Raw genomic sequence first — 23,821 nt, forward strand, 5'->3', positions numbered from 1 at the left:
CTCGAGGTGAATTTTAGACGTTCGGCGTCGCTGCACCGTGCGAGTCTATCCGGATTGCAGACCTGCGCTCACAGACCAGACGACCTCGAATCCACCGATTTAAATGCGCTGCACCGTGAAACGATCGATCGATCGATCGATCGTAATCGGCGATCAACAGTATCTCATTTTAAAGAGAATCTATTTGCTGTTTAGTCTCGGTGCACGTGGCAGTCATTGTTGGCAGGTTGTGTCATCTCTGGGCTTGTCCAGAATGCCATTATTATCACGTCGCATGCCGTCTAGACTTTAGACTATGCAACTTCTAACCGACGTTAACAATGATAATAATAATAATGAAAAAAAAACGATTGCGAACCAGGAAACAATAATGCTCGCCGATAATGACTATTGTCAAAGAGGGAACAATGATGCACGGTGACTGGCATGCTTCGCAGAAAGTTCCGCGGAGAAATGAAGCTGTATACGTATATTGTATACATAGAGCGTTTCGGTGGCGTAAGTATTCGCGCTGTCTATTGTAACTGGAATGAAACCACGATGCCAACGAAGAAAATGGAATTAAGATTTAGCCTTTCGCAAGTTGACGCATTAGATGTATCGTTGACGCGGTTATCGTGCAGTGGAACGATGAATGTACGTAAGTCGTCGATCTTGCAGAGAAGTTGCTCGAACAAACGCGACCGCTAATAGCGACGTTTACCCGGAGAACAACTTTATCTGAGATACTGGTAACCAAGGAACGTGCCGATCCGTTTGTCTCGTAAATCCGGTGTTGCGACTACCGAGGAGTTCGTTACTACGTTCGAGACCGTGGGTGGTTATTAGCGCGTTACGTTGGCTCATTGCCGCTTGGAAACCATTTATTCACCGATAATATCCAACGTCACCACGATTACAACTACTGAAACATGTAGATAGAAATTGCCAACGATTAAACAGCGACGTATGCATGGATCGACGACCGCGTGGGATTCCTCAACATTGCGTTCGTCTTCGAATCGGGATCACCGTTGTATCTTAAGAACGTCGCTTCTTACCATTTACGCTTAATTACATTAATATACCTACGCATAACGAGCGTAGGTGATTATTATCGTCGGTGGGACGAAGAATGCATCGACCGAGACTCGACACACGAACGAGCGAACGAGGACTTCGCGCATTCCAAACGAACGAGCAAGAAAATTTGACAGTTGGTGGGCATCTGGCTTCTCCTTTCCTCTTCGATGTTAACCGTGTCTACCCACGGATCGTATACCGGGTGTCGCGTGGGTGTACGCTCGTGCTGTACGCGTGCACGTAGTGGGGATCCTCCGGTACTTCACTGGCTCGCATGGAAAGGAAAGGAAAAGAGTGGTGTACCTACAGCTGTGCCGTAAACGCGATTATGTTTCGTCGCTGGCAAACCCATTCAGTGCTCCTTACGGCACGAAACAACTTGGTACTGCCGTTGCAAACGTTTCCACGCCACGCCATTCGACTGCAGTGACTCCGGAATCGTATCCGGCTGCGGAGAAGAGGAAATCGCGCGCGGATGCGCTCCAACAGCCCAGCTTTAACCACGATCACGTGCACGAGCAAGTCTCGTTCTAGAAAGTGTTTGTTTTCGGCGCGGAGAATTAGAACCGCGTGTGGACGCTGCTTCCGTACCACGGACGGTTCCGTGCCAGTTGTTACGACGCGATAATGTGAAAATTATTCCTGATACGCGCTACGCTTCGCGTTAGGCTCCCGTGGATACTCGAGTCTGCTACTCGAAGAAACAAAAAAGAAATAAAGATAAAGAAAAAAAAGGAGGAAAAAAGCGACCGATCGAGGGTGCACGTACGATGCAGCTGTTTCTCCGTGGGATGGAAACATTTGGGTGAGTTTGATTTGAAGATCGACGCGGTTGCATCCGTTTTAAAATCGCGCGAGAGTCGTGAAAAACGAGAGTCCGTGTAAAATGATATAGATAATCGATGTTGAATCGCTTTGCACTTGCAAAATACTAAGACGCATTTTTCCAACCCGATAGCCACGCGAAACACGGTTTACGGCTTCGTAATTCGCGTTGTAAACTCGTCTCTTAGAGTAATACAAAGGTGGTCAATATTTATACCCTGGCAAGGAAGCCTTGAAACTTTATCAACGGCAAACGCGTAAAAATAGAATATTTCCTGGCATGCTGGTCGGTTCTCATCCTCTTACATGAGATCGGTCTAGTTTACCGTGGATGGCTGTCACTAGTCGAAGGAAGCGGATCCGCTAAGTTCTCAACATAAATATGTATACCGAGCTCTGATCTCTGTTCCATGATAAACCAAGGAAAGCACGAAGGGTTATTGAAAACAAGCATGCAATTACGTTCTATCCGAGCTGCGGAGCCGGTTTACTCGATATACGGCCAATTAATCTTTAATTGACAATGAAAAACGTTAGAAATCGTAGGAAAACGTTACGTAACACTGGCGAACCGTACGACGGGAAATAAATATCGCGCCGTTTCCGCCTTTGCACTTTCCAAGATGCTTGGTGAATAGCTTCGCGAAGCTAAAAATCTCAGGGAAAGGTCGACGAAACGCGACGACAAAGGGAAACGAGAAGGGAGGAGAGAAAGGGAGCGGATGTGTGTGCCGGGGAGAAATAAAGCGTGACGTTCTTTTAATGGAAAATGCATGAACCTTTTTATTACAGGGTTAACGAGAGGCCGGCTACGAGAGCGTAGAACAATTTCTATCGTTAGAATTGTAGGACGAAGCAGGACGACGAAAACATTCCGTGTAACCGAGCCGAGATATCGAAGACATCCGTACGCGTAACGAGCATCCTTGCGTCGTAAAACGCTGTCCACGGAGGAAATGGTACGTAAATTACCTTGATTCTCTTTTGTTTTGTATTCGAACGGGTTTACTTCATACACGACCGTCGTACAATCGTAGCGGAAGCGGAGATAAAGCTTGTTCTGTCGATCTGTCAGCCTATCGATAAACATTTTCCGGCGACTTTGGATTAGACCTCGATTCGGAAAACTCGCGGCTAAGGAAAAACAGTACGAGAATATTTTTCAGCCGTATCTCGCCTACCATGACTAATTGACGGATAGACAGGCAAAAGCGGTCGTAATAAGTTACCGTGAACAAAATTGCAGATTCAACAAGTAGCGCGTTTGCATACCGATCGAAATATGTAGAGAAGGCCGGTGTCGCGTGACGCGTTTCGTGAAACTGTTCGTTCTAGACGGAAGAAATTTTTCGCGTGGAAGCGGGAGGATGGATCTCTGAAAACGACGATTTCTCTCACATGGAATAGAAACCACAGAAGCTGATCAACGTCGGCAGAGTCTCGTTATTTCATCGAGCCACGAGCCAACATCCATGAAGTAACGCGTGTGCATCGCAGTAGAGGCGCAGCTTCTTTCCTTCGATCGTAAACCGCAAAAAACCTGTACGCGGTAACGCATGGTGTTTCGAATGTACACGAAGAAACTAAAGAAACGATATCATTTAGAATCGAGTTGACGTCAACGTCGAGTAGCGAGACTCACTAGCCTAATGATGGACTTCGTTTCAATCGTAAAAAACATGCAAATGCGATGCGTGAGGTCGCGAAAGGTTTAGGAATTCGTCGCATCGCAAAGACCCAGAGATACGTTTAAAAATCAATGAATAATCGATGCTCGACCCTTCCATCAAGACAAAATCCAAAGCGTTAAATAACGGGTCGCGAGCGAACGGAGATATTCGCGGCATAACAATTGCTAACCGACCGAAGCATTCCAGACAAAGCGATATACACGATCGATCCTAATGGAACGAACGAACGTAACAGTCGTTCCGTGTGATCGATCTCGGCGTCCATTTACGGCCGCACGATCGTCCACTGTCACCCCCGACAACCCATCTCGCGTAATTAGAATGCAGTGAGTTAAGAACGATTAAAATACAGGTAGATAGACGCGTTGAAACGGCCGCGGACTGTCGTATTAGCGCGCTACACCTACATGTCGATGTCGTACGTGTCGCAAGATGGCCGGGTCACTGCCTACATGGTGACACCCACCGACTTCTTAGACACGGAGCCTTCGTGGCGCACAACCGACTCTCCTGATTATAATTTACGTCGATTAACAGTTACGCGAAGCTAATCGTCTGGAAAAGATTACGGGATTCGCTGTCGTCGGAAACGATCGATCGGTTTCTATTCGAATTATTCGATCGATCGTGTACGATTCGGTTAATGGAAGGACGGAGGAAATTGCGGAATTCTACGACAATAAATTGCCGCTACCGTTCGATACGGCCGATTTTTTTTTTTCTGTAACTTATCTGTCCACTCGTGTGAATCCGAAGAACGGAAATGAACTCGAAGATTCACGTAGCTCGATGGTTCCCCTCTCTGTTGGAACGGAAGACGGTGATCTACGATCTTCGTGCCTGTCGCTTCAAATATGCGTTTAAGTAGATAATAAAACACACGTTTCCTCGGACAGCGAGCGTTCATTAATACACCGAATCTTTGTTTTTCAGGATGGAGGCACATACGCGAGGATGACTTAACGATGATCGTAAAAAGTGGACGCTGGTAACTGATTTGCAGAAGCGGAACCAGCGAGAACGATGGTATACAGAGGCAGTTTGCAGACCGACGATCCCAGGGATGCACCGAAGCTGGTCAGAATGTCACCGCTAAGAACCAGCAGGCCAAATAATCCTGTGTCCAATTCACGAGCAGCTTCCTCCGTTAATAGTCCGATATATCACGGTCCGTTTGTGCCAGCAATCGACGTTCATCGAGCTAAATTGATCGATGAAAGACGTTTGGCTCGTGAAAGGGACATCGCAGAGTCCATGCAGAAGGTCATTATGAGGACGACCGGTGTTAAGGTCGGCGCGCCAAGGCTACGAAACATCAGTCAGATACGAGACACGGTGTTCGTCGATCCGGCACTGATACCGATGGAAAAAATCGGTCGAACGGAGAAAGATCGACCGAGAACTATCGCCATCGACGGTTCCAGCAGATCGGCCAGAACGCAGAGCTCTATGTTGGCCGATTTGAAAGATTTAGAGAGACTGAGAAACACGCCACCGGCTCAAAGGTGTCCCAGAGTGGCGACGAAGAACGAAACGAAATCTTCCCCGTCCAACAAGAAGACGGAGCTTTCAAGCTCGGCAAAAATTCGATCGGATATCTTCAAGATACAACAGATGTTTCAAACTCCTGATGGCTCCCCGAGGACCGGGGTGAAATGCTCCAACGAGAAGAAGTTCGAAAAAAGACACGAGATGGAAAAACTCGAGAGGAAGGCCGGGGCGGAAATTAATAAAACGAGATTACTCGCACAGAAACTGTTGGAGGCGTCTCGAAGTAACCGGGAATCGCTGAAGGATCGGTACAATAACCCGAGGAATGCGTCGAACCTGAGAGCAGGCAAGGAAGTTAACGGCAGGGTGTCGAGTAAAGTATCGCAGAAGAATAACGTGGATTCCAAGCAACCAGAGAAAGGAAAAAACCTCACAGTATCCGAGGAAGTGCATCCACGACCTCCGGTTCGACGAAGAAAAGAGTCAAAAAATAGGCGTAGCAGCGACACGCACGTGAATGCCACTGCTGCCGACAATACCGTGACGAACGATATCGTTCCAGAGGATTCGAAGAATATCACGACCACGGAGAAAGAAACCGAAGCATCGTCGAACGACGACGATCGTTCGAACGTCGCTAGTGCCACGGGAGATTCCAAGATCAAAGCAAAGGAGCTCGATAGACCGGACATCTTGGACGGTCTATTGAAAGAGTCTGATCAGCAACTGGCAGATCTGAAATTGGACTTGCACGAGAGAAGAAGATCACGAAGTCATTGGCGAGGGTTCGTGCAATCGATGAGGCTACACGACGTTGAACTCCATTCGGACAGCGAGGATCAGCGAAAGGGTGAGCGACTCGATGTTTGCTCTCACTGTAGATTAGCTATAACTTCGGATATCCGAGTGGCAAAAGTTTATTGTTGTTAATGGATAAATGAGATATTTGACTCCTTCGGAATATTAATACAACGCGTCAAAGATACTTTACGATAAAGAGACTCGGCTTTCGAAAATCGACGATAATCGATGCTCAAATCCATAACAACCTTAAATTTTATCGTTTCACTCGTCTCGTCGAAATTTCCTTTGACAGTCCTTAAAAGAGCATTCGAGTTCGTGTATAATATCAATGAACGCACACGAACCCGATGTCAACGTTAAGTGAGATTCATTGAAATATCTGCTGGTCATTTTGATGATCCCCTTTGGTCACGTCCTTGCGTTGCTTAAAGGGTACGTTTCATAAACCGGTAGATTGCATTAGCAACGTTTGCCGAAGTTTAAAATTACAACCAGCGTAGCCATTAATCCCTTAGCTCGGGGCACCCCTATTTTTAGACGTTCGTGGGGACCCTTTCTCGCTCTTGTTGCTAGTGCAGGTCAGGGTAGCGTATCCCTAATAACATATGTCCCAACATATGGATTTAGCTAGGATGAACAGACACGCCAGATTCTTCGCTTTTGTAGCACAACTCGAGAACGACGACCGTTCGAGCTTTCTAGCGCTGTTCCACTTTATCGGCTGATCGTTTCTCCGTGTAATTCATCGCGAAACAAGAGGAGCGCACTCTCGAAAATTTCAAATTCGCCTATTCCAAAGACTGATCGTGGCGTGCAACGTTTTTGATATGCCGTGCGATCGTTTTACCAATGATTAGAGGTTGTTTCCTCGATTCTCACGGCACAAATCCACCGTGCGTCTAATTTCTCTCTGGCATCGATTCTGGTACAAGCCATTTACTTCGATTCCGTGATGAAAGTCTCGAGCGGCAACCGACCGTTTGCTTTTTTCCTTTCGATGCACGATGATCCTTATCTGTCGGTTATCTTCTTTACACGTGGATTTACTTCGTCTGTACTTACACGCACGGGAAAAGAGGCTGGTTCTGACGTTTTTCCACGAAAATACTTTATCGTGTTACAATTTCGGGCTCGCTCGTAAAACTCGACGAGAAACGGATTAGGTTTAGCGATGCTCGCCTTTCGGGAGAAAAAAGAAACCTTACGAGCAAGTCTAAAATCTAAACCACTCTGGTTTCTTTTACCGTTTCGTAAGATATACTCGATAAATTACAGAATTATCGTGACGTTAAAAATGAACGAGTAAGTAACACATCATTTTTGCGTGTCGTGTTAAATACTTTTTCGCAATGCTTTAATTCCATACGTCATTCAGGTCGAACGTGATTGCACATTTACCAAATTAACGAATTTCTGGTGCGCATTCACGCGAATGAAATTTCAGAAATGAACGTGCGCAGTATGCTTACACGTATACGTTAAAGGAGCCTGTGAATCTATTAAAAGTCCAATGACACGCGATCGATTTGATTGCCTCGCCGAGCAACGCTTTTACCCGCAAACCTTGTTCTACACATCGGTATTTACCTCGTCTTGTCTGGCTTTATAAAAATGATTACGCAAAAAGTTGTGCCGACTCGACGGGTCTTGCGTACATGTAATCTTGCGTCATAATCGCGAGGGACGCGGGAAGCGATAAACGTTTACGAAACGTTCGTCCTATGAATCGTCGAACGAACTCTTGCGATTTCCCCTTTTTAAGGGTTCTTTCGATTTCGTTCCAACAACTTGCGGAATTTCTGACGAGTCCATAGAGACAGTGACTGAACTCAAGGTAAACGAAACGCAAGGCAAATGGAACGTAATGCAAAAAGCACGCCTGCTGACCATCAATCGCCGTGAGCAGATTACAAATCATCCTTGCGGCGATCGCCGACCGGAAGAACGGTAGATATCTGGAGAGAACAATAGGCCGCGTATTCGATAAAGATTCTATAGACGAACCGATCGATCGGTGTGCATCGATGATGTGGCTAGCTGATGCGCTCGAAATGCTCAGGCATTCTAACTGCACAAGACAAACCCACGCATGGGTGTATATAGAGGCGGTAACGGCCCTTGCCCTTGAGTCTACGCCCTAATATTGATCTAGCGTCCTTCCTGCCCCTCCATGGTGGCCCATGGTGTGCGTACAATGAAACGCAGGGTTCTTCCCCTCGCCCCTCCATCAACCAGCACAGCAGACCCATCAATGCCGCCGTAAGTCCGGCGTATGGGCCGATGTTGCGCTCCTCCAGTGCAAATCTAGCTGTCAAACCGCTAGCATTTTTTAACACCGATCAAATCGATACAATTCGCGTTGTTCGTGCGTATCGGTATCTTCTCATCTTCCATCTGCCTCGTTTTATCTCGTTTTTTCCCCTTCCTTCGTTATTCGTCTTTCTAAGTATTACTTCCGTTCTTGTCCAAGTATCCTTTGCGGTTTCGAAACGAGCGACCATCGATGTATGCTCGTCTAAACATTCTTTTATTTTGCCTCTCGTTTAACCGTGTCGTTTCTTAACCGTGTTGTGAGTTCTACGTGTTGGGGATCGAGTACCAACCGCACGCGTTCCTCCAACGAGGCCGGTTACACATTATCGAACTTGGTCGATACGCGCACGCCGTTCCTCGTCGTATTCCTCTTCGTCCCATTCCGGCCTGTCGTCGACGTGCCGACCAGCGTCCTCCGGGCGTGCCAAGTTGTTCAGTGCAGACGCGATCACGCGGTCGGATGCACACGCGAGTCTGTTGCCTCCGGAGATGGTGCTCTGTGACGTCTGCGACAACAAAGGTGAGAGATCTCTTCTTCGATAAGCATGGTAACGCGGCCGTGTCTTCGGTAGAGCGATTTTAGCGAGCGAACGCTTAACCTTTCGGTGAAATTTGACGAGCTTACGTAAGGTATCGTGCACCGGTACGATAATCTCGCGCATCGTGCAACAACGCCAACATTTTTATAACAGACACGGTTAAACCGCGACCGCGTAACCGTGTCTTCGTTTTGAATCGACCTAGATGATGTTTGTACATTTCACGTGCGTTTTTCTCTATCGGTATTCGTGTCGCGATGTTCGTTGTCATCCAATTGAAGTGACACTCGGAGTAAATTGGCACGAAGCAACGTGGTTCGAAACAGATCGATAAGAATTCCCGTGTTCTTGCCGGTAACGCTTCGTGTTTTCTCAGCAACCGATATTTGTTGTTCGATCGTTGTTCAATGAAGGAAGGGCATCCCGCTCCGAAAGGTGAGAGAAATCTGTGTCGAACTCCGTGGTAAATGCCTGACATTTTCACCCCGGCGCGTTCAACCGCGTTTACCCGTTCCGCGAGGCGCCTCGACTACGCCGGTTCGCTCTTTTGTCCGCCGAATTTTTCTCTCTTTACTCAGTTGCTACGAATGCTAAAACTGTACGCTGATTGGAATAACCCAAGCTTAAAATGTCAAAACTTTTACAAGATGCGGCGTGTTCTAGGAGTTGGCTATTTACGAACGTTCCATTTGGCGAATTGACGTTTTTGCATTTTGCATTTACTTTACATTCTGATCGTTTAATAATGGATGCCACAGTGCATCATTGTACACCATACTCCTCGCTGATTTTTATCTCAGCCGTTTTTCATTCTTACGTTAGTATACTTTCTACTAATTTTCCGGTATGATGATAAGATCAAATCTGTTCGGTCGTAAGTCTGAAATAATCGTTGTATTAATAAAATTATGTTACTCGTTTCTGCTTCTACTTATTTCTATAATTAGGCTGAAACGCTTTATTAATAAAGCGTTGATAGAATTCCATATATTTCATTCATATACAACTTCGTCAAACATCGAACGAAATGTAATATTCGTTTTGTACGTTTCGCGTTGTTAACAATTTCGAATAGTTTGCAACTACTTGAAATAGACTGGGAATATATTTCATCGATGGTTCTGTTGCGCGAACATGCCAGCGACTCGCTATTGTATATACGTAAGTACACCATTGGGCGTGCCATAAATTCCGTTCCGAGAAGAGTCCGATTAAAACGGCAGACTAAGCGGCTCTGAAGATTACGAGGACCCGACTCGGTGTAAACAAGCCTCGTTATGCACTTAATTACAAGCACTCAAACTATACGAGAGCGAGCGAGCGAGCGCGTTTGCTGACGCACGAGTGTGCGAGGTTCGTTCGGCGACTGTGCTCCATTATTCGGGGAAGTTTTCTCACGCTCGGCCTTCTCTGTCCGAGCATGACTTACTGCAGCTCGGGAAACACGGGAAATTGCTTTTCGAACATTTTCGAAGAATCCTACCCGTTTTCGGTTTCTACGAAGGCAATCTGTTTCGAATTTAGACGTCTCGCTTGAATCAAGAATCTGCGGCGATTTCAGAGAAATCGCTGACTTTTGTTCGCTCATTCGGAAGATAGTAAACCCTCGTTTACCGCTATTTATACTCGAGTGCGATAATGTCAAGCTAATCGATCGAACGTACGCTTTGTGCGAACGTTCTCCATTTAACAGAGCATGAACCTTAACGTTAAAAATCGCTCCTTTTTTTTAGTCTGAACGTTCATCTTTTGACTTTTTGGAAAAACCGAAACGATTTCGGTATAAAAATTCGGACGATTTACGTAGCTGAAATATCAGACGAAAGATCGTACTCGCAGAAAATTACTTGCATGCCTGATTACCGTACATGATTCACGGAGAAAATGGGACGACGCCGGAAGATAGAAAAAGTAGCCATTGTTCGTTGGGAAATTAAATGCGCGTTGGTCGTTGTGAAGGCGACTGACATCGAATCGAAGCAGAATGGCGTTTCACCAACAGGCGCCTGCTTATCTCGTTTTATTCCATAGGAAAGAGACGTTATCATGGAAAAAATGTATGGGTCGTGTTATGCTACGATGTCTACGTCACGGTATATGCCAGCAGCGTGAAAAATTGTCATTCTAACTCCGTTTAAATCGCGTATGAAACGAGTATGAATTACGTAATTCTTTTTATTTTATTTTGAAAGAGGGGAACTCACTTTACTGTGTGACGAACACACGAGATAAACATAATAAGCTACAGAGTGATGGCACGTGACGTGATGTTAATTTATCTACTTGTACTTCGACTGCATTTATTTTTCCCTTCTATGCAGGACTTTGGAATCAGATCTAAAACAGAAACAGACAAATACTTGAACTTGTCGCGAACTATCTGGTATCGTATAAATCAAGATTTTACGATTTTGTCATTGATACATAGTCCTCGAAAAGAACTATTTACGAGTACTTACTGCACTTGAAACAGGTTCTATTGCATTATCTAAAACTCAATTTGAAAGAAATATATCAAACACATACGCACAACATACGAACAGTGTTCCAATTTAATCTTTTAACCGCGTTAAGACGAAATGTTTCAAGTAATATGTCAAATAAACGATTCTATTGGGTATGACGACATAGTTCGTCATGAAATAACGTCGTGCGGATATAATTACCTCGTTACCAAATGTAGCTATTTTAACATAGGCGAGAAAATATTTCGTGGTTAAGGAGTTTGATATATTAAATACAAATTGTTTACGATAATATGTTGAACGTAGCTGAGACCGTAAATGATTGAGATCATAAGTTTCGATATATCTATTATAATTCCACAAAAAGTATTAGAAAGATTTCATCGCGGATATTCGAGCGAATGCTACATGAAACGTTGTACGTGAGAATCCGAGAGAGCTCGCTTCGTTCTTCGATCTCGTCGCTCCGCCCTCGTGAGCCCTCATCGTTATCGCGTTCAGAGTTTCATCGATCGATTTCCGTGTTTTAAAGAAACATGAACGGGTTCTTTGTTCGAGCAAACACAGTTCACGTCCCACGTGACATTGTGATTCGACTGACGTCACATGTCGAGTTACACCATAGGCCAACAAATTGCCATGGTAATAGAGTAATTCAATTCTCAGCGACCGTCAACCCTGAAATTATTACTTATAGCGTATTCCTGCAGCGACGCGGAGCTTAATTGACGAAATTCCAAGAAGGCAGCCAATAAGATGATTCCCATAGGGAAGAGACACGACGTGTCAGAGACAAGAGTCTCGCGTGACAGTTCGTCTGTTGCAACAATTGACAACAGCGAAGAGGGCGATTTCGCTAAAAATATAGAATCTTTTAGAGTCACGCAACGAGTAATAACACATCTCCCGGTGTGCAAAATGGAAAGCGGACAATTGCTTAATCGCGTGCTCCGTTTGGAAGAATATCCGCGTAAACGAGGGATCGAGGATCTTTTGTTCATTAGGAACAAAAGAGTAAATTCGACCATCGTCGACCGGTTCTCCAAGAAACGTCGGGGTATTGTGTCCGACAGAAAACTTGATGATTGGCTTCTTTCTCGCGAAGTGAAAGGAAGTTGAAAATTTGGTTGCTCGAATTTCTACACGAACTCGAACGAATACACTTTCATATAAAACAGAAAAAAAAAGGGATAGAAATCGATTTAGCAACGCTCCAGCTAACCAATTAAACAATCTGATTTCAAAATTCTCTTCGTTAAAAGTTTCAATTTTTTAACAAGAAGAAGGTACATTCTACGGCATAATACTTCCTCGATAGTCTCGACCTTGCATAATCAATTGTCGTTCGAGTCTCAAGGAACTTTCGCATATTCACGGGAACACCGTTATTCGTTTTTTAACTGGAACGGTAATCGTTTAGTATCCAGCGACGCGTTCTTATCGATCGTTCGTTGACCGGATGCGAGCTACGAACCGTCGAGTTCCGTCTGATTGAAATTCGGTGTATAAAAGATAGTACTTCCTGTCGAATGATCCTGTTCTTCAGTTAGCGAACGTTGACACCAGCGTTTTACAGCGCTCATGATCGTAGCGGCCACTTAAAAAGCATTGTGCTCGCGCGCAGCATGCGCCACACTTCTTGAGTCTCGTGCAACGCGTTTTCTTCCGTTTCGTTCCCTTCCTCTTCCTGTCTTCGACCGGTCTCTCTTTCACCTCTCTCTTCTTTGTCTCGTTCGTTTAGTTCATTTCGCGCGACACTCTCGATTCGAGAGCCGCTCATAAATATTTAAGTAATATTTTACCGCGTCGACTGTAACGGTGTCGCGAGAAAGCTCGGGACTAGAACGGTCGCGAGATAATTCGTCCGGAAACAGGGAACGAGGTATTCGCCAGGCATTTGCGTCACGCATCGTGCACCCGCACATAATTTCTGCATTCTTCGAAAGAACTTTTACGCGTTCTTCGATCAAAAATGGCCACTTTCGATTTTCACCCAGTCCAAAAAAACGCCGACTCGAATGCACATTTCGATGCAGACAAGCGGTCGTGCGAAAAGAACGCGTCAGAGATTGCGCAGCTTTTCATCGTTTCCATCGTTTTCATCGTTCGTAATTAGTGCAATTAACTTTTTATAATTGCAAGATCAAATAACAAGTAAATAGAAAGCTGGAATTCGGAGCGTTGTGTGAACGTTCGCTACGTGACGTTCTATAGAAACATATCGAAACGAGCATGAGATTTTTGACAGGATCGGCTTTCAAACGAGAGAATAATTTCTATTTAAAATACTTCCTCGTGGCTATAACTCGATCTCGTTGAGGAATCAGCGATAAAGAGCGGTTTTCCACGAAAGTTTACCTTCGGTGGTGGCTGTTTTGATGCGTTACGACACGCACACGCGAGCCTGGAATAATGGATATTTTATTACCCTGCTTTTAAGCTTCGTGACTATCGTTACTTTCTCATTAGTGTTCGGTGCAATCTCCCGTTGCAAACGATACTTTTTTTTTTTTTTACTAATGTCGAAACGTGGAATAAACTTCGCGCCGTTCCTTGGCTTAAGGTCAAAGAATAATAGTTTCACGATGATCAAACCTTGTACTAAATCAGCGTTAAACTCAACTTCGCACTCTACCGTTCGATTCGTGTTTTTCGTTGCAAGTCAAAAATGACGCGGAAGAACGTATGGACCCTGTGATGGAACATTCTTACGATCATAAAGGACACGAATGAAATTATGAACGACTAATGTATCGATTTAAACGATAAAACGTTAACAGGTTCGATAATGGACAAACGCGGGGCTATGTAATCGCGGTAACGGCGGCAAGTTGAGAACTCCTTGCATAATTGGAGTCAACGATGCGTGCCGAGTGGCCTCAGCCATTGTCTGCATACAGTTAGTCGATTATTCCGCGGACAAGTTCCGAACTATTCACGCTGTCGACAAAACTGGTTGCACGAGTGACATGGAAACGGAGACAGCGTGTCGCACCTACGATATCTATGTAAATCGATTTCTATTTCTCTTGTTACGTTTATTTTAACATCCATTTCTCTCTAACTATTCCCTCCGAACTATTCTCCAACCGTATTAATAAAGTGAAGCTTCCAGAGATTTCGATCGTTTAATATTGTAGAGCACCTTTGTCTTGGAAATTAAGCCATTCACTTGCATAATAATAGCGTAATTGGCTTTCACGGGTTACACGGCTGTTCTATTTACAACGATAGTTTTGCTGCTACGAAGAAACTTTCTAACGGAGCTATTTCCTACTGCGTTCGATCTATCTTCTTTGCGCGAGATCGACGAGCGCAATTTACGCAGGAATCTGGAATTATCGAGGTCGAGCAATGGGAGTCGATATAAATCGATAACATTCTATCACTAGAAAATACACTGAGATTAAAACAGCCAAAAGTCGTATTATTTTTGCAACGTTCTCCAGTATCGCTTATGCTATGATGCGCATCAAACGTTGACACGTTTCATACGATAAAATGAACGCAGCAAACGTGCAGCGAACGTGCGGCATGCGATATCCATTATCAGTGACGAGTGGCATCGCTCCTATAACGCGTCATTGGCCTTGCGCGATGCAAAAATACCAGTAATACGCAAACTCTCGAGAACTGTCTCTCCTCCGCGAGACCCATGGTGAGACCGGAAGCGTTTGAATGACGCGCCCTTCTACGCGCGTGTAATGCATATTCGAATTATGTACACATCGCTACCGAAAAGCCGAGAATCGCGAAGAAATGACGAAATCAGGGCAGATAATCGAAAAAGAAATTCGCAGACACTCCGTCAGTCAAGCGATTAAAAAGGAATTGTATCGTAGTGTGCCTAAAACGAGAGGAAATTGCATACGAGGAGGTGTGGTGTTTAAGATTTTTCAGAAAAATCGTCTAACCGATGACGAAACGTTCGATATTTTTTATCAATGTCCCTGGAGCGTAGTCGAGATTCCAAGCGCATTCTCTTTCTCTCTTCCCTCGGAAAACGGTTCTACCGTTTACGCATTCCTCACATGCACTAGACTACGCGTTTTCAACTGTGACTGAGTATACCTTACTCGTTCCTCTCATTCTTTCTTCGTTCTCCGTTTTCTCTGTTTTCTTTGTTCATCTTTACGATTTCCTCGCTCTCCTGCCTATCTCTCTTCTTCAGCCTTTATTCGTCTTCCTCCTGCGTCGACGTGTACGAGAAAAATATTTACGCTCTCGCCGATCGCCAGCTACTTTGGGAAATCTAATCGCTACAGCGATGATAACATTTACTACAAACGTTGAAACGGTCTCACGACCGAGTTTGATGTACGAGATTGACAAAACCTTGATCGATCGCCAGATATGGCGTTTACGTCTTATACATCGTACGTGTAGTAGAAGTATCTGTTAATTTATCTCCTGGATCTTTCCGATTTATAAGTTTGAGTTGTTCTGAGCACGGATTCGTATCTGTTCTAATTATATGAACTAATATCAATTGTGTCAAACACGGGATGCAAGATATCGATCATTTTCAATGACCGATATGGAAGCATATAAAAGATCGGGAATTTCAAAATACAGGGATTCGTACGAAAGTTCAATAGATCGGCGGCGCATAATGCCAGCGACATTTACATTTCGCCGATTCATTTCCAGACATAAGAATGTACAATTTTTTAAATCTGCGTTCTTTTATGTAATTATGCAAACGCGTAACGCTAAATATTCGGAACGAAAAGCCTTTCTGTATTCCTATTCAAAACTGTGTCACGATAGCAACAGTCGTAGAAGGCGTCGAGGCACAATGAGCCATAGGAGAAATATTCACTCAACTTGAGCTCACACGCATGTCGTTTCTTGTAAATGTAGTTTGAAACAGGTAAGCAAGTATATACAGTGTACATTCAAGTGTATGTCTGGTATATTTTGTTATTACGTGTGCAGTTGAGCGGCAGTTGTTGAGAATATTTCCAGAGAGAATTATGCAAATAAGGAATTACTTAAACGAAGCATGCATATTTCGTGTTACAATGACGAACAGATTTACAATATACTCTCTTAACAAGTTAATATATTATACATATATACAATGAATCAAATAAACTTTAATCACTTTACTCTTTAACCTCGCTCTATGCCACTATATCGTTTCTAAAACACACATCGCTCAATGCATCATTCCACAAGAATGACTCATTTTTCACACGTGTTTATTGCGTCTGTTACCCGTTTCGCGTTCAGATCAGAAGATCTGAATCTAATATAGGTCAATTTTGACCAATAGACGATATATACGTTCATCGTTGTTTTAACATAGTTCTTGTGAACTGTAAACAGTCGATCGTCTTTCCTCGACGATAGTTCTCTCACCTATGCACGGTAAGAATCAGAATTTGATCGACAACGTTTGAATTTGGCGGCTCGCTAGCATCTCGCTTTCACGCACGAGACACAGAAAATCGCGCGTACCGTTACAAAAACAATTTGCGAAGCTCGCGAACGATCGGGACTGGCGTCAGTACGAAGATTATTGAACTCTGTACGCGTCGGACAGTTACGTCTCTGGCTACGCGCGTGTCCACCTTCCTGGCTCAACTCTCACAAACAACGTACATTCACTTTATTATAGAAAATAATGCAACCCGCCCCGACCACGAGGAGCACGAGTAGAATTGTATGTAGGGTGTGCATGCAGCCGTGATGCACATCAATAGGTACACATACGCAGATTGTGCAGGGCCGCTGGCGTGTGTACGTTTGCTACGGAGAAACCGTTCACCAACACTCGACGAAGGGTTCCCACAATCAGTACACAATTGGACTACGAATGAGCGGTATATACGGTGAACGGAAAAGTGTTCGGAGGTTTTCTTTCTGAACGCTTTGATTAAACGGCGCATATCCACCCCGTGGAAACGACTGGTTAAAGTGGAACGAGAATGCGTGAAATATGAAATAAAATAAAATAGCTCTCCGAGCTTGTTGTCTCGGTTGTTGCGCGGTAAGTTTGCAACTTACCGGTTCACGTATACTGCGTGCCACTCCGAAATAAAGACGTTGGATCTGGTTCAAAACGAAATTTTTCATCGTTTATCGAAAAGAATATTTCAGACAAAAATATTCTGCATTTAAGTATCGTACGCACGGTGCATCGTTGCTTTGTGATCGTTCAAAATTCATAGAAAAATGGTGGGTGGGAATTGTAATTGTCGGTTCGTCGCGTGAAATCGCACTGAAGGAAAATAGGAGTTCCTTCGCGAGTCATTGTCAAGTTATGCAAGGAATTCGTATCACGAAAAGTCCAAGGGATGAAGCACACGCTCGATACTTTATTCCGCGTCACCCTGTATGCACAGGTACCGAGCTGCACACGTGTATACAGTCTGTTACGCACACGCACGTAATGCCTTACGCACACGGCTAACCGTAAACCTCCAGTCTTTCAGTTCATGTCGAGACCGCGTACAGTGTGGACTTCTGTGGTTTTTGAAATTCTGGTTCAAGCGTCGCGTCGCGTCGCGTCGTTCGGACATCGGTCGCGCTCGAATTTTTGCGTTTCCGGCTTCGTTCATCATCTATTTGTTATCACACCGTTCGATCTTCGACTCCGACATCTTGATAGCATGCTGGCGTTGATCCTTGGTTTCTGTTATTTCTACGCCGAGCTGCTTCGTTTAGAGTTGCAAATGCTCATACATCCGGAGGATTGCAAGCTGTCGAAGTTCTTGCTGTAAAAGCGAAGACACGAAGAGGAAGACGACAAGGCCTGTCGTGTCGAAACGTAGGACGGATTTATCTTGGTCGATGGATCGAGAAAGATTATCAGCGACATCAACCTATTGCGAAACGTGTTTGCTCCGCTCTGTCCTTGATGTTTTTCCGGCCAATCTGCTCAAAGCGGGTCCCACTTTTCGGTGCAATCGATACTAATTTCCACCAAGTTCGTCAATGTCGGCAAATTTTAATTAACGCTCCACGTACACACAAGCATTTCCCCGTTAAAATATTGATTTCGCGCACCGTCGATGGTGGGTGTCATTCCGCAACAACGTAACCGATAATGAACGCTGACTCTCGTTACTCGAGCTGCAGGACGTTAAAAATGAACGAGAAACTAGGATTTCGATAATGCGCGTTACTCACGCGCGGTTTACCTTGCTAAATCGGACGACGTGAATGAGCGAAACATGACACATCGAGGGAAGCTTTATCGATCGACACGCTGGATCTCTTCCAGTACCATCGTCAGATGTATACGCGCATAGTTCGCACGAATACCAGAAAAGGATAACGCGAAACATTAGAACGCTTGGAAAATTTGTTCGCTCGACGAATTTTCGCTTGCAACGCGAACGAAAGATTCGAGGATACTCTCTGTAATCTATGGAAGACACAACGACGCGAAGCGCAACGTCCGGTGTTCGGTGCGGAACGAAAAAGGTCTCGCAAAACCGGGCGCATCCGCAGATACGTCGACAAGTGAAAGTGCATTTTGTAAGATGACTGTAACTGCGGATAATGGCGTGTGCAGCCGCCACCGACGCCCCAGTATGTCAGCAACGATCGTCGTGGGCAACGGCGCGTTCGTCTCTTCTTTCTCGTCGTCGTCGTCGTCGTCGTCCTTATTGTCATCGTCGTCATTGTCCACGTTGCCCTCGTGACACGTTGCGGTTCAGCATGGATCGCCTGCAAGTGAAAAAACGACGCGCAGTTGCAAACGTAATTAGTCGATTTAACGTCTCGTCTAAGCTCAGTGACCTCGCGACCATGCTCTTCATCGATCTCGATTAATTATTTATGACGTTGACTTTCTTTCGTCACTGAAGAAAACCACGAGTTGGTGGTTATGCGCGTGCTTCTCCCAAGGTCGTTGCAGCTACTACCGCCCAAGGAGGAAGAGGAAGTCAAAGGGGCATGACCCTTCATGGAATCGGTGAAAGGAACAGGACTCGAACGTCGATCGTCTTTTGTAGTCACGTGGTTTTACCAACGACAACATGGAAACTATATTGAATTGTAATTGAAGAAGTTTCTAGTTTTCTGAACACATACGTACGCTGTCTTGTTTAGATTTCTAGAAGTGTCCGATGTAGATCCGATAACGCGATATCGATACGAAGGATCGTGATGCTCTTTTTTAATATTCATATCGTTCTAAACGTAACGTGACGATCGTTTTAAAAATAACGTTATCGTTATCGATATAATTTTATTTCTTTTTTTCTACGCCTTTTTTCTTCTCGATCAAGATTCAAATTTATCTTCGATAAATAACGATAGGTCGTTCCACTTCGCGCAGGCAACAGATAAGTGTTTCCTGTCGTTAACTCCGATGATTAAGAAGCCGTCTCTTTTCTCTATTTTTCGAAGCAATTTTTGATCGTCCTGTTTCGTTAACGAGCCTCGACGCAGCCAGTCGTCGGAAGATAACGCATCCTGTGGCTGCTAGTCATGCGAGATTTTCTTGTTGCTGTATTACAGACCTGAATTTGTGGAACAAGAGTATCAGTCAACGATGGAGGAAATTGAGAAGGAGATGTTCAGTTCAGGAGACTTCGGAACCTCAGGAGGCTCTGATACAAGGCGGAACGACCCAGGGGGTTATTCAACCAGTGAGGTCCAGCCCGACTAGCAGAGAGTCTTCGCCTGCTGCAAAAAGTCTTCAGGATGGCAGTTCACCGAAGAAATTGTTACAAACTAGCTCCTTAAGACTGCCAGGTAATTACCTATATCCTTCTATTTACTAATATTACTAATTCCAATTACGAATTCAAATAGAAACTAACATTCGAGCCTCGTTTAGGTACCACCAAGGGTATCGCTGATATTCAGCACGTATTACGAAGCAAATTCAGTAAGATAAACGCTGGCATCAGAAAGAGGAAGGCTCTGAGCGTGACGGAAGTGTTCTCGCAAAAGGATAACGCGTCGAATTTCTACGTGCCCAGTCCCTTGACCTCCTCGAGCAGTCAAAACTTTGACGGAGAATACGATTCTAGCGAACCGACTTCCCTTCCACCCTATCCTTTCCACGACAATCTCGAGACGCTGGCAGAGGGCAGCGTGCCAAATTCTCCGAATTGCAGCAGCCCATTGACCAACAACAACAAGACGTTCACGTATTCGCAGAGCAGCAGCGCTTATGATTCTCCGGTACTGAGTCACGATCATAGCCAAAAGGACGCGTACGAGAACGTATTGTACTCGAATTCGTCTCCCGGTTGTTGCCCGAGGTCTAGGGGAATATTACAACGGAGCAATTCCGAGAATCGTGACGCCGGCAGACAGCAGGATCACTCGTACGAAAACGTTCGTTTCCAACGAGGTCATAGGTCAGAACTGACACCATCCGTCACCCCCCATTCCGACAGGCATCTAGCAAGGAGCAACTCGGAGACGAGGGATCATCATTCGTACGAGAACGTCCACTTCCAAAAGAACTCGAAGCATAGAAATCAGTCTGACTCGTCGTTCGAGGAGATTCACATACCGAGGGTGACGCCCAGAAAGAGGGTGACCGACTTCAAAGTCGGTGGACAGGTGAACAATTACTCCAACGGGCCTGGTTCCCCGTGTATGAATAAAGAAGAAGGGCCGTCCAGTTTGGGAGCTGATAGAAGCCCTGGTAAGAAGACAACCAGACGAATGAACAGCAGAAGCGTCGCCAATATTCCTAGTTCCTCCGGTGCCGGTTTGAAGACCTGGCAAGTGAGTAAAGGACGACAAAAGATTTTTTATTGGTCGTTTATCATTCGTTATTTCTTCGTTACTTTTCACAGGGTACGCAAGATACGGACGAAGGCCTGAATACCGACTCCGAACTCGAAGACATCGACGAAGCTGGCGAGGGTGAAGAGTCGAGATTCTGCACCCTACCAAGGCCAGGCAAGGGTGGCGCGTCATTCACGATACTGACAGCCAGATTTCTAAAAGGTCCTGGACACAAAGGACTTGGTTTTAGTATCGTCGGCGGTACAGATAGTCCTCGAGGGAATATGGGAATCTACGTGAAGACAGTCTTTCCTAATGGCCAGGCTGCTGATCTTGGAACCGTCAAAGAAGGTACGATACTATCGTAATTGCCATAATTCTTTGAACGTCTTAATGCAATTATCGTCGATTCGAGATGAAACGAAACACTCTGTTCCAGGGGACGAAATTTTGTCGATAAATTCGAAACCTCTTCACGGTATGACGCACGCCGAAGCGATCGCCGAGTTCAAGTCCGTGAAAGCCGGGGACGTGGTACTACACGTTGGACGTCGCGTCAACAGAAAGAAACGAGACTCCTTGACATTACCACCTGCCGGCCCGGCACCGCGTCAACAAATCAAGTGAATCGTTGATCTCCTTCTATCGCATTCCGTGTGAAAATATTACGTTTCTGTTTCGTATCTAAGCGCTTCGGATGCGCGCGAACAAAGAATTCCGACTTTTCCAAGGACCATAGCCTATGTCTGCGAAGATATTTTCCTTTTATTAGATACTGTTAATGACGTGAGCGGGTCTGCGTTGACCCTGCGCAACAACGAACCAATCTCATTTTTCACCATTTTTTGGTAACCATCTCGGTTGTGCACGTGCGTTTCAGAATGTGTTCGGCATAGCATCGCTTCGTGAGCAGATATCACGAGGAAGATTACATTTTGCATTTGTTATTTTAGCGTTTATTGTTCGAGGCGCCCTGTGTCGAGGGTGATGCGATTAAAAAGTTGCGAGACGGTTACTCATTTCGGCGCCAATTCGTCGCGTATTTGAGCTTCGCGCGGCGAAAGCAGTTCAAAGCGGTGAACCGGAGAAGTGTACGATATACCGACAAGGCGGTGCTGTTGAAAGAGGCTTAAGCTCGTGTCTGTATCCGCGGAAGTATTTTCGAAAATCCAATGGTAAATTTATCGAGAGAGGTTCCTACTTTTTGCCAATAACAAAGATCCTATGATCCTTCGGATAGAAGAGGTAAAGCGAGACGGTCTCGAGGCGAAGATAGCCAACGAGCTATAGACAAATCAAAGATGGTGTAATCTTATAATATCGTACTATTTACTCGTATTCGATGTATCAATATGTCTAATCTCGATAACGTTTAATTATTCTATTAATAATCACTGAAGTTACTACTAGCGTTATCAACTGTTTAAGGCTCAAGCCGCCTTCCTACTTTTTTCTCGTATTCAACTTTTTACAAGCATAGAGCGTATTTTTGTCAAAATTTATTCACGTTTTAATCCTCGCACGGAGTCTATTTTTTCAAAGTGATCTCGATGTTGAAATAACGAAACCGCGCGAACGCGGACAAGCGAAAAATCCGAGTCCTCCGGTTCGAGTAGCTAACATATTACCATTTATTTTTGTAACGCGTGTGAGTCGTCATGGGTGAGAACGAAATCTGTCGCACGAAACATCGAACGTACGTTGATCTATCAACGAATCGAGAGAAAACAAAGCTAAAGGAAAACAAATGTAAAAGAGTGATGCTCTTGTCGTTCAGGGGCGCTGCAATCTCTGAAATGGCCTGATCGAAGGGACGCGCATAACAGGATGTCCAATTTTCCACGTTGCCGCGAGCAAGGTTCGAATTATTTTTTAACTACCTTTGCATAGAGTAACGATGATCGCCCAAAGATGAAACCCAAAAAATATTTTTACTACGAGAAGAACGAGTCGTGTCAAACGGAGAAACGCATATCTATAGATTAGAGTGTGTGTGTGTGTATATATATATATACACACACACACACACGTATGTAGAAATATATATTTTGACGAATCGAATGAGATACGTTTATTTTAAGGCAAAGAGATTGTTATTAGTATCTAGTCCATCTATAATATCTTCCGTTTCATCAGAAACATTTCGATTCTTTTCCTTTTCGATTCTTTCCTTTTACTCTTTCCTCTTATCTTATTATAGGTATCGATATTGGGAAAATAAGCGAGAAAGAAAAAAAAATAAATATATATATATACACATACATATACCTATCTGTACGGTGATATAAGTATAATTATATATTTCTTATATCGATTTTTCAAAGTGTAATGAAGCCAACGTGAGCGATCAATAAATTGGACTTGAAGGTATCGCCTGTCGGACGATGTTATTTCTCGATAATATATTTCATGACTGTGTTGCGTATCTATGTTGGAGAATCTGAGTCTGGTTTGTTGCCCGTGGAGCGGTTAATAATTTTAGAACGAATGCAAAAGCTTACTTATGTAAGATTCGAATTATTTAGCACTTTGATAGAACGATAAATTGGAAAGGAAAATTTGACCAAACGAACTTGAGCTCCAAAGTAATAAACAACGGTTCGAAATAACAAACGAAGAAAGATAAATTGGCACTCTTCAAACGCGACAATGAATTTCAATTTCTAATCTTCGTCGTTCATTTTCAATCTTTTACAAATTGCGAAATATTACTTATCTAATTAAATTGCTCGAGGTCGATAAAACTGAGTAAACAGAAACAACGAGCGGTTTCCTGCCTCGGCAATGTTCCTTCTCACAAAAACATATGTAAATATGCAAATTAACGAACGACTATACTTAGCAATTAGCGATAATTCTCAATTATGGTAGTAAAAACGATGTAATTTGTTATCGAAATCCCTTTGTGTTCATTCCTGGACAATTC

General features: G+C 44.4%; 1 protein-coding gene across 2 annotated transcripts; it reads left to right on the top strand.

Moving 5' to 3' along the window:
• The first annotated feature begins 1,404 nt into the window (after positions 1–1,404).
• LOC117206496 lies at positions 1,405–23,266 on the top strand. 2 transcript variants are annotated; one of them, XM_033445884.1, is made up of 7 exons: positions 1,405–1,867; positions 2,680–2,846; positions 4,512–5,919; positions 19,666–19,902; positions 19,988–20,892; positions 20,964–21,246; positions 21,335–23,265. In XM_033445884.1, the coding sequence occupies exons 3-7, from the start codon at positions 4,602–4,604 to the stop codon at positions 21,520–21,522; spliced, it is 2,931 nt and encodes a 976-aa protein (XP_033301775.1). In that variant the 5' UTR covers positions 1,405–1,867; positions 2,680–2,846; positions 4,512–4,601; the 3' UTR covers positions 21,523–23,265. The 2 variants fall into 2 exon arrangements, with proteins under 2 accessions (XP_033301775.1, XP_033301776.1); XM_033445885.1 differs by lacking the exons at positions 1,405–1,867; positions 2,680–2,846 and adding an exon at positions 4,314–4,442 and having other exon boundaries at positions 21,335–23,266.
• Positions 23,267–23,821: the final 555 nt, after the last annotated feature.

The sequence above is a fragment of the Bombus bifarius genome, unplaced genomic scaffold (assembly GCF_011952205.1).
Source record: "Bombus bifarius isolate JDL3187 unplaced genomic scaffold, Bbif_JDL3187 scf7180000008008, whole genome shotgun sequence".
In the NCBI taxonomy this organism is placed as follows: Eukaryota; Metazoa; Arthropoda; class Insecta; order Hymenoptera; family Apidae; genus Bombus; species Bombus bifarius.

Excerpts from the sequence above, each read along its gene's own strand:
- LOC117206496 (XM_033445884.1), top strand. The coding sequence starts at position 4,602 with ATGGTATACAGAGGCAGTTTGCAGACCGACGATCCCAGGGATGCACCG. Across the intron at positions 5,920-19,665 it reads CAGCGAGGATCAGCGAAAGG|ACCTGAATTTGTGGAACAAG; the intron begins GTGAGCGACTCG and ends GCTGTATTACAG. Across the intron at positions 21,247-21,334 it reads TCTTGGAACCGTCAAAGAAG|GGGACGAAATTTTGTCGATA; the intron begins GTACGATACTAT and ends ACTCTGTTCCAG.